The 12,206-nt window shown below is 38.2% G+C and overlaps 1 protein-coding gene across 1 annotated transcript; it reads right to left on the bottom strand.

Annotated features, from left to right (window-relative positions):
• Nucleotides 1-326: 326 nt before the first annotated feature.
• On the bottom strand, nt 327-10,482 carry LOC117213871 (organic cation transporter protein-like; the record flags this gene model as incomplete). The annotated part of the gene is made up of 4 exons (XM_033459564.1): nt 327-492; nt 4,656-4,914; nt 5,672-5,855; nt 10,358-10,482. Coding segments are annotated over 4 exons (690 nt in total), but the record flags the coding sequence as incomplete, so codon positions are not given.
• Nucleotides 10,483-12,206: the final 1,724 nt, after the last annotated feature.

Raw genomic sequence — 12,206 nt, 5'->3', positions numbered from 1 at the left:
TCGGGTTTATGACGGGTACTTAGGCTATTGAGGGTACGCCGTACGGAAGAGCGGACATCTGGTGTCCGTCTGGCCCGCGGTGTGTGACCTGGGCCAGGCAGAGAGTCGCGCGGCGTAACAATAACCATTTATTACATGTTTAAGGTAACTATTTATGCTGTATATTTGTACTAAATAAATGTTTGCATTAAATATCTCGTAACTTCAATGTGCATCATCAGAAATGCTTCAAACTTTACCAATATAATCATTACAATGCTAATGAAATTTCAGAATGCTTTATATAACACATATTCTACATACATATAAATTTTCTGTGGCAAATATGTAAATGCTTTTATAAACTACTAGGTTTATACGCTTTGCAGTCTCATATTTTCCTCCCACTGTTAGCATTATCTGCAGTTTGTATGTGAGTTGTATGAAGTTGATCGAATTCTACGCTTTCAACGAGCTGGTCGAGTGAGGTTCTGCTTGAATAAGTTATAAATCCTGGCAGGAAGAAAGGCACGTGTTATTGATATCGACTGGTTAGCTGGAATGTTGAATAGGAATTTAAAGAACCAACTCAAACTTTATCGATAATAAAATATGGAAAATATGACTGCAAATAATACGTGAAAAATAATGGAAATATTCTATAGGATATTTGAATGTTTATTAGAGAATTTTAATAATAATATGGAACATAAAGAAGAAAGAAATTCGATGATACTAAATAATGATGATACTGAAAATTTCAGTGATTTTTATTAATATAAAATTAACATTAATATAAATAAAAACAAAATCTATTATAAATGATATAGACGAACTTTTTAACTAAATATCGTTAGAAAGAAAAGTGACACAAGTATACATACGAAACAATACAAAAAATCCGCATCTATCTAGAGAAATTTGTTATGAATTTCAAAGTCTGTATGTTACGCCGCCTAAAACATCTGCACGCCAGCCCGCGCGACCGGACAACAACCGACCTGCGTAACGTCACTTCGACCCTCAATAAACCTAAGGGCCCACCATAACTTTCACTTTCCTGTATTGTTTCGCCATGTGTCGTCAATCTGTTTATCCTGAAGAATGTCTTAAGCCTAAAAGTATGTTCGACGCACATCTGGTTTTTTAGAGAGGTCCTTTGGTTTATTAGTCGCACTTAAAACACGGAGAAAGCGGGTATGCGCCCATGAGGAAAAGCTGAATAGCCCTGTAATAAAACAAGCTAGATTTTCTCACGCACACAGTCATCTATCCACCACGATGGTAGGAGACTCCCTCCTCATCCCTTCGAGCAGTAATGCAGGTCATGACCAATCGACACCTCGGTTCGTTACCCTCACTTTTCCTAACGAAATTGGGAACAACGAATCCGCGTTCTTTAGGCACAGGGGCACACCCACACCGAACTTTTCTTCCGTAGGAAAAAAGGAGCGACAGTCAGTCTAAAAACTAACGCCTAACGCGGCAGTCTACACATAGCGCGAGATTCGCATACTTCCCGCAAATCTTTGTCGGTTCTCGGTGTGGTCGAACATACATCTTCTCTCCGAAATACATCATAGTGCTAAGTCCATTAATACACTAATTTCCAGTATAAGAGCCCTGCTCTAGCGCACATATCTATCGCATTGTCGTGCGACAAGTTGTTAGCTATTTATTTCGGCATCAGTGTAGTCTAAGTGTTGGACATATATAATTTATAACTCTGTGAATCCCAGGGTTATACAAACTCAATCACCCCTTATTATCTCAACGGAAATCAGGGGATCGATCAATTCGTGGTGTCGATTGTTATGATCGTAACGGGGATTTACGACCCCCGTTGACGTCTCTCCTTGCGATTACGTCTCCCCGCGATTGGTCGAAATTTACACTGTATAAATACGTATACTAATACATAAAGCTCCTAAAGCTCTAAAGTTTTAATGTTTAAAAAAAAGTACAAAAATATTTCTATTAAAATATATATGATATTTTCCACGGTATTTTCTACGCAGTTTCTACAATTAAGGATTTCCTCGTTCCCATCGATTTTCCTCTAGTTGTGAGACCCTCGGATAATCATGTCCCTTTCATTTTATCTTCGCTACGCTCGATTATAAATACGGAACTGAATATAGAATTATTTGCAAATCAATGAATCCGATGATGTAATTTGTTACGCGCTCGAAACGAATTAGTATCACTTATCTTAGTTTCAATCAATACCTCACTTTCTCAAGTCATTGATTAAAATACGATTTACACTCGTACAGATCGAGCCTTCTTTCTCAATATTTCCGTCGAATATTCGTGATCAATCGTTTAATCGACCTTGATAATTAGAATAGAAATAAGAAAATTCGAACTCCAAATCATTAACGAACCAGCCACTTGCTCACGAATCTCGTCAACTTGGCCTTGTTTTGTCGAACAAATTGTAAATTTTTCCAACCTCGGCTTGAGTCATCGATTCAGGGTTAATGCACGTCACCTGAGTTTCTTTGGTCTCGATTTTCACAATTGGAATGCTGTCTGCAGGACAAACTTGCTATTCGATCAAGAAAACTCGTTTCAATGACTCGTCTGATGAACTTTCAATCAGCGTTCTTACGTTTCAACAGAGTATCTTCAAAAGTTTCAATCAGGGTCTTAACGCTGTACTTTCAGGGTATTAAATATCTTTCAAGACAGAGACTAGTCTAGATTTTCTCTTCAGTATATTGATATTAGAACAATAACTGGAAAATATATTTCTACAGTATTATAATTGAAATTTTTTCATGTAGAGTTATAATAAAATTTTGTATTATAAATTGCCTTTATTATGGATATCAGACAATGAATTCAGCATGAATTATATCGATCTTATATTAAACAATTTATTAGAATTTTCAATGGAATATTTAAAATGTTACTTGATTGTTTTATATTATTATGTGATATTTTTACGAATTTTTAATAAGTTTGCTAGAAGAAGATGTTCATTTTAATTAAAACCATATACATGTATGTATGTATATATATACATAGATTTATAGTTGTGGAAGCGTTCGTTGTAGAACCATTCATTCGTTACCTTCGCTTTCCGTTGGGAAGTGAAAATTTATGAAAACCCTGGTATGCTATAGTTGTCCAGAAATGAAAAGCAATTTTGAACAACTAATCCTTTGTAATCAGAATATTGTCTCGTTAAAAGAGAAAACAAAATTATAATTGATCGCGAGTATAGAGGGAAAATATTAGTATAGAAAATGATTGCTGTTACGACCGTTCGCGGAGAGACGCGGTCGCGAGGAAAACGCGTCAGCGAGAGGCGTAAATTCTCGCTACGATTCGGTGAATCGACGCCGCGAAGTAGTCGTTTCCCTGTTTCGATTAAGATAACAGAGGTGGTTGAATGAATATGACACAGTAGTAAGTTATATTTCACCGTTTATTCCACAACTTATAACGAGGATAGTTACACCGGTGCGTATGTACGAGATGAGTGAGTGACTGATCTGCGGGTGTGTATACCCGCTCAAAGGATGTTGACCGTTCGAAGGATGTAAAATCAGTACAGTACTGGGAGACGATGATGTGTCGGAGGAAAGCTAAGGATGGGTGTGTCTAGCGCACGGGACCATCGGATTTGTTGGTGCCGATGTTATTTAGGAGAGTGAGGGAATAGGCTTCGTTTCTAATTGGTTAAACGAAGGGTTTTAACCGCCCTCGAGAGAAAGTGGTTAGTGGGAGGACAGTTGCAGCGTACGTGCGAAAAACCAACTTTCCTTAGTTAAGCCGTGGTAGACAATAGTCTCGAGAAATTCCTCGGAAACAGATGTTTGTTTGAAGGACCTTAGCAGGCAAGTGACTCGGGTTTATGACGGATGCTTAAGGCTATTGAGGGTACGCCGTACGGAAGAGCGGACATCTGGTGTCCGTCTGGCCCGCGGTGTGTGACCTGGGCCAGGCAGAGAGTCTCCCGGCGTAACAATTGCGAACTAACTACCTTTAAATATTATAAATATTCAATGGTATATATAAATCCAACTATCTTAAAGTTTCATATTTTTATCTTGCATGAAATTCTTATAAAACAGGAAAATTAATTTTTCTCTGTCTCTCTCCCTCTCTTTGATATAAACGCCGCAGTTAAAAAATAAATATGTATGACCTCATGTATATTCATATGTATTTAAGCATCTTTCTTCGTAACTTTGAATGGTTTTCAATTTCATTTAAATTGTTGCATGGCAACGTGAGTTCTGTTGCAAAATTCATATACTTGTAGAAACGTCAGTCGTAAATCAAGCATAACAACAGTTTTACAGTATGTTGTAGAGATTACTTTGTTACTTAAACTTAGAGATCTTCCTGCTTACAGTAATTACAAAAAGTAACTGTACACCATCGTATTTAGAACGTCATTTATATATATACCAATTAATTGAGACTAAGTCTTAAGATAAGACTGATTAAAATATTAGCTTTCGTATCATTTGTAATACTTTCATACATGCTTATAAATAATTAATGCTATCAAAATGAAACGTAAAAACTGATTTAAAAAAAAGGAAGAGAGACGCTTCATTGGGAAATAAGGATACATACGTACAAGTACTTTTTGTAGCCACTGTGTGGCTTTCAAACTCAATTCCAGGGCAAAAAAGAAATTATTGAAAAACGGTTACCTAATATGTACATCATAGTGAAGCAATTATCAAAGGCGAATCCAACGAAAAAACGACACAAAGTGAACTGCCAGAAGCTACCCGTGAACGCAGTAGCCACCCCAGCGAGAAATCCCATTAAATTAGCTCCGAGCAAAGCTGATATTCTTCCATATTGATCAGCAACCCATCCAAAAATTAATCCTCCGAAGATAGCGCCGATGAAGAAGATACTTTGAGCTATGGTTGGCAGTGCATCATACTGACAAACCCATCCCAGCTGCAACAGAAAACTACAGTCGAATGATTTACTTCTGATCACTATCAGCATCACGGGAATCTTATAGCAATTTCAACGCCTCGATTAAACGAATTTTCGATCAAAGTTTCGAAATTCCTAATGAAGCGCGCCTCTGTCCTTTTTCCTTTCCCTTTGAGGAAGAAAGAAGGAGAAGCTTAAGACCCTGCGCGTTCTCGCGTCCTTCTTCTGGATGCTTCCTACCCCTCGATGAATAATTCTCCTCCTGACGAGCGACGCAAAGTTCATGGAAATCCACTGGAGCAAAAAGTCTTGCAATTTATGTCGAACAAATCTGTGTGTTCGCGCTGTTGCTCGTTATAACGTTTTATTAAAGTTTCTTTTCAATCCGGTATTTTCATTTTCAGTTTCATTTTCAGACTGTATTTTATTTGGCAATGTAACGCTTGAATTTAGAATGTACTCTGTAATTTCACTACATGCACTAATTATTACTGCAATATGTACTAGTAATCCTGTTACGTACTATAATTTTCCTCTGTGGAAATCGACATTGTTAATTTTCCCACTTCTGAACTATCGATCTTTCCACAAACGTTTATTCGACCCTTTCCATCGTTCTTCTTTCTTTCCAAAAATTGTACACTACGCTTATTTTTTATCGAAATAGATCATGCAAATAATCGAATACGACATACACAGTATAAAGGGATTGATTGATAGGAACAGATAAAATATTCAAAAAGCAGGAAGTTACAGGTCGAACATTTTCTGTCACCTCGGATGCCACAGACGCATAAGGGACGGTGGTATAATTAAATTCCCATCCTTGTTGGCAATCTTTCGTTGGCCACGATGGGTCCGATACGTGGCTTCCATTTAGCAAAATTTCCGTGTAATTTACATCGTACATGCTGCATCTCGAGTAACCTTCGCGGTTGACTGGTATCGCCAGCGACAGCCTGAAACGAAGGAGAAGATAACGTAGATTGGTTCACGGTCTTCGATGCCGATGGACGTTCCGACAAGCGAGTAATTAACTTTCTATTTGAAACTCGACAAAAAACATTGGGAATCTCGAGTATTTGTTGAGCTAATAATATTGATTGTTAGTCGAGTCTGATAAAACGTATTTGATTGGAATTTCATTTAAAGCGAAGAAAGTTATTTTCAATTGTAGCTGGATGTACGTTAATTGCTGTTTTCCTGTCTTTACAAATTACTCATTCCTTTGTTTCATCAGCTGGTACGACCGTTCGCGGAGAGACGCGGTCGCGAGGAAAACGCGTCAGCGAGAGGCGTAAATTCTCGCTACGATTCGGTGAATCGACGCCGCGAAGTAGTCGTTCCCCTGTTTCGGGTAGGATAACAGAGGTGGTTGATTGAATATGACACAGTAGTAAGTTATATTTCACCGTTTATTCCACAACTTCTAACGAGGATAGTTACACTGGTGCGTGTGTACGAGATGATTGAGTGACTGATCTGCGGGTGTGTCTACCCGCTCGAAGGATGTTGACCGTTCGAAGGATGTGAAATCAGTGCCTCTTGGGAGACGATGCTGTCTCGGAGGAAGGCTAAGGATCCGTCTCGCGCACGGGACCATCGGATTTGTTCGTGCCGAGGTTATTTAGGAGAGCGAGGGAATAGCCTTCGTTTTTAATTGGTTAAACGAAGGGTCTTAACTGCCCTCGAGAGAAAGTGATTAATGGGGGGAAAGTTGCCGCGTGCATGAGAAAAACAACTTTCCCTTGTCCTTCCGTGGTCGACAATAGTGTTTAGAAACTCCTGGGGACCTGATGTTTGTTTTGTTTAAAGGACGTTTTCTAGGAAATCTATGATTTATGGACGGTGCTTAAGGCTATTGAGGGTACGCCGTACGGAAGAGCGGACATCTGGTGTCCGTCTGGCCCGCGGTGTGTGACCTGGGCCAGGCAGAGAGTCGCGCGGCGTAACATCAGCCTTTTCGATTATTATTGTCTCGTATTATTATTGTCGAGTATTGTCTCGTGGTTATTATCTCAACGCTTTTATCGTGTCAATTTATTGCGTTGTGTTCATACGGGTTTGTAGAATATATAATAAACAATGCAATGAGAAATGAAAATGAGAAAATTTTGAAGAATTATTAAATTAGGTAAATTGAAGGGAAAGAAGTTCTGTGAAGGAACTGGATTGGATCTAAACAGATAATAAAGAAAGATGATCCAAGATTTGCGACCTCCGACGTATGTCGAAAACACTTACTCATTAATAACGAATGTCATTAAGATAATTCAGTGACGGTAATTGCGTCTGTTATTCTGATGAATGTTACATAACGAGATAGGAAGTCGATGTCATGATGACTGACGCTGTCTGAATCAAATCAACCCTATTCACATCCAGATAATACCGTCAAACGATGTTTACATTATTATAATATGAAATCCAATTTAAAGGCTTCGTGAATTTCTATTATCCTTCAATGAAATTATGAAATAATGGCGCAATTTAATGATAAAGATTATTATTATTTCATTAGGCTTGCTGTATAATTTGCTAGATTGTCTTCAACCAGATAAATATATCAATAATTTTGGCAATGGCTATCATCACATACTTTATCGAAAGAGAGAACATTGGTTCTCTTTGATTTTCGATCGTTGAATCGTCGAAAGAAAACTTCGCGGCTCAGAGAAAGTTCTCCTACAAACACGTACATAGCATAAAAATCGGTAACACGCGGAAGTTCTACAGGAAAAAAATCAAAAAGACTTGCTGAGCAAGGCAAGAACTTTCCAATAGAAGGTGAGCATAATAATAAATAACACTTGCACGGATGCTTGCGGAGGAGTCGTTGACTATATTAAACTAATACTAATTATGAAACAATGTAACAGTAACGGTACTAGTCGTAATTAACATACTATCGTTAACATTATCGTGATATCGAAATTTCTTCCCACAAGATCACCGATTAATTGCATCGATTTGCGAAATTCTTAGTGTTCGATGATTATCATAGTCGAGGAAAGGTATTTACAAGATATTAACATCCGCATCTAATCACATCTCGTAGCATCGCGACTTATCACGCGTATCGCCTAACCTTTACATGAATATTGAACGAACGAACACTTCGAACGCATTATGCAAGTGTACGTTACGTTTTTCATTCGCCGGTAAAAGCTTTCAAAAACGAGTTAATGAGCGAATGATACGTGGCATGCGCGAAAGAAACGAATGCTTGCCCATAGAATAGCTGAAAATGATTCGAAAAGTATACTAGCAAAATAACAATAGATTCAGATGATAACTGACCAGTCGAGCAGGATTAGTCACAGCCTTTTAACAATTCTATCGATTTTTTGCTACTATTATACTTATTTACTCCAAAGCTAAGATCCTACCTAGGCTAAACTAAACGTTAACTATGACTCACAGTTGGAAAATGCACTTATCTTATACGTAATCATTTATCAATTACTGAGTTCGTTAAGTTCTATTTTTGTTTGCTGAAAGGAAAAAATCTTCCATTAATTAATCATCGCTATATCGTTGTTTGCTATTGTCTTTCGTCTGATCGACAATCATTTACCCATTCCATCGTTGTAGAACTCTTCATTTCTGGTTCCTATAATCTGGTATTTAATATCATCGAATTTATTTTGAAGCACGTGCACGTGCCAAAAAATTAGGTCACGGAAGTTTTATGCATTTCTGTGAAATCTGAAAGGGCAAAATTGCAAAGTACACGTGTGACACGTGGAAATATATAAAACATCGGAAAGTAGCACGCTTTGTAACGTTTAATCGAGGTAAAACAATTTTTTATCCAGCTTCTAGTTTTTTCTTTCGCTTCCTTTATATTCTGAAAAATATGCGTAAAAATCCGCAGGCTACGTATTATGACGTAAACGGAATGGAACGAATCAATAATAGAATAAATTAAATAATATTAATATTAAAATATTAAATAATATTAATATTAAAATATTAAATAATATTAATATTAAAATATTAAATAATATTAATATTAAAATATCAAATAATATTAATATTAATATAAAAATTATAATAATAATAATCGATAATAAAAGAAATTAAGGACAATGGAACACATATTCGATTTATACTAAATATCCGCGGCTGTCCTGATATTTATTGCCAGTCGCGTACATACGTTCAAGTTATAATTTCTAATATATAATTAGAAATATATATATAATTAGAAAGTTAGGAGAATTTTAATCGAGAACGAGCTCTATACCCTTTGAACGTAATTTGTTCGTCACTTAATCGCTGCACGCGGTAAACACTAACGAGCAGCTCTTAAACAAAAGTATTTGTACGTTATGGTCAACAACGGGGTGACTAGTTATTAGCGCGTTCTCCTGTTTCATTGAAATTTTAATTGCATCAACGTAATACGTTCTGTGGTCGACGTCTTAACATAATTGTACGGATCGAATGTCTTTACGTAAAACTGTCCCGTGCATGTTGACGATTCGCGGCCAATCAACGATATCAGGCCGAATGTTACGTGCTCAACGCTATTTTTTCGCGTTCACGCTCTCATTGTTTGCGCGAAGGTTCAACGCGTTCGCGCGGCGTACGCGATAATACGCGCTCCGGGAATTTTATCCAAGGAGCATTGTGCGAGCGCAACACGTTGCGACACCACATCCTTTGCCTCTCTCGAAACGTCTTAATAACGAATTATAGTGCAATCGAACCATGCGCGTATAGCAAAAAGCAATCGTTTCTAGCCGTTCACTTAGAACACCGCGAAGGTTAATTTGGCAACTACATATATATCCATGTATTGTGTTTCTAACGATTGCCAAATGCTATTTTCATGCATATAGTGATGCCATCCTTTTGTTACGAAGGATTAGCATCAGAGAAATTTTCGGCTTATTACGCATATTGAAAATGTAACGTAAGATTCATCTTTTTTTTCAGCAAATATGCAGAGATACGCACAGGTGCGTTTGAGTATTAGAGCACCTACTGGTTACATTTATTGGAACGCTCTAGCGGATTTTACGCTGTAAAACATACGACGTGAATGAAAGTTCGGATTTATAATAAAATAAGCAGAAGATACAATCGGAAAAAGGATCTCAGCAAGACGATAGTATTAGGACAGCGTTAGGAAACGGTAGGCCAAGAAAAGCCGGTCGAAAGATGATTCGTAGAACTAAAGGAAAGTGTTGAGATATTGATCCGTTTCATAGCGCCGATGCGAGCGAAAAGCGAACTAAAAATTGCGCGTTTAAGCACTAAAATGTCTATATACTATCACGAAACTACGAAATATTACTAATCTTCTATTTACAACGAAGCTCGTAAGTCTCGTGACCAATTTACACGAAAAAAGATCGAGTTAGAGACACGATAACGCGTTAATGAAACTTCTAATCTCTAAATCTCTAGAGAGAAATCCTTAAAAGCTGTAGATCCTTAATAAACAATTTACCGATTACGACGATAAGTCCCCTGATGCTCGTAACCAATTTTACACAGAAAACGGATCACCAAAGTTGCAAGACTTTCGAGTTGGAGGGAATGACGCGTTAACGAGAGCGTCGCGACGTATAATGTTTACAAAGTTTGCGTGGAAATTAACACGATCAGGAATAAGCTGGATCGTTGTCACCGTTTACGATCGTGTTTCCGAGATGAAAGAAACAGCTACTATTATGCAATCGATCGTTTCGAACTAGTAAACGGCGTAGCGAAATAAAACTCGGTGTAAGTCTTAACATACGTTCACTAGCAGGAACGTGTTTTATTGAAATTTTTACGACTCGCTACCGGCTGCCCCAGCCGTTGCATTATTTGAATAACATCGAAGGTTGTTGACCTAGCAACCGAACGAAGGTGCGATCCAATTGGATGTGGATGTAATTACACCTTGAAATACCTTTCGTCATCGAGCATTTCCAATTCCCCGCCGAGTGTCCTCCATTTTTGCGCTTAGTCTTTACGCTCGATATCGTCGCGATTTGCAAGCACTCGCTAGCAACAGAATGTGCGATCGTCGTCGCGCGTCGCCGTTTCGACAGAATTAACGTCGTTGGAATCTCACAACGATTGAGAAACCGCATATTTACTTCGCGCGAAAACCACGATGAACGAGTTATGTCTCGTTCGGGCTAATTTCTTTGAAGTAGTCAATGTGTCGATTTTTAATTTATGCTTCAAATATGTAATATCGGAAAATAAGGATAGAAATTTTTTTCCGATTACTTACAATTTATTAATATTAAATTGAATATACAAATATAAATTGGACAGAGAACGATATTTATTTAACGGAAACTAAATGCAATACTCGTATCTATATCAAATAACTTTGCAGTTATTTGATCACTCTCGTCACAACGAATCTAACACACACACTCTCTCTCTCTAACAACTCTATCAATTCTCACGACTCTACTCTTCGACGACTCAATTAGCTCTGATCTTCGCCAATACACTCCTGCTCGGTCGTGCTCGCTCTTGCTCTCGTCCTCTCACACACACACACACACACGCACACTTTTCGGCTCACATACTCTGGCCTCTCGATTGCCACTCCTTGAAATGTGGAACCGTACTTCTATTTTGACGCTGCTTATCTTTTCTCGCGTCACTGTTACTAGGCGCTCTTGGATGTAAACAAACCACGAAAGACGACGTACACGGTATTTTCTAATTTCAGCCGATCTCCAATCAAAGCTATTCTACGATATTACAAATATTAAGAATCGAAGATCCAGTGTGGAGAATTTGAAGGGTTGACTCTGAGATTTGAGAGTAATTTCAGAGAATAGAAGCTTAATTCCTGCGATTACTTGCTTCACATACTTCCCCTTTTCGGATCTTGACACTACGCAAGTCTCTTTCGGTCGTGCCGTACACCTCGCTGCAATATGTCCAAATCCGCTGCACTCGGAACACCTAACACCTTCTCCCCTCTCCGGACACTTAACACTTAGATGATCCTCACTACCGCAAATGAAGCATCTTCTTTTCTTCATTGCATCTACAGATTGACTGGGCTTCCCGTTCTTCTGGGTTTTAGCCGGCTTCACAATCGACTTTGCTCTGCGACTCTTCTGCTCTTCGTACATCACTAACCTCTTCCTCAACTCTTTGATTGACGTAGCGCCGTACAATATAGCCTTATTGTTCTCGTCGTCTATTATTCCATCCACTATGTATTCCACCTTTGCTTCCTCCTCTATGTCCACATGGCTGGCTATTTCGAGCATGCGGTACATGTAAGCCAAACATGCTTCATCACTCTCCTTTTTTGTTTCTTCAAGTTTCTGATGTAC

The sequence above is a fragment of the Bombus bifarius genome, unplaced genomic scaffold (genome assembly GCF_011952205.1).
Source record: "Bombus bifarius isolate JDL3187 unplaced genomic scaffold, Bbif_JDL3187 scf7180000009133_frag, whole genome shotgun sequence".
In the NCBI taxonomy this organism is placed as follows: Eukaryota; Metazoa; Arthropoda; class Insecta; order Hymenoptera; family Apidae; genus Bombus; species Bombus bifarius.
Note: the sequence above shows the minus strand (reverse complement) of the source record. Positions and strands in the feature narration are given on the sequence as shown.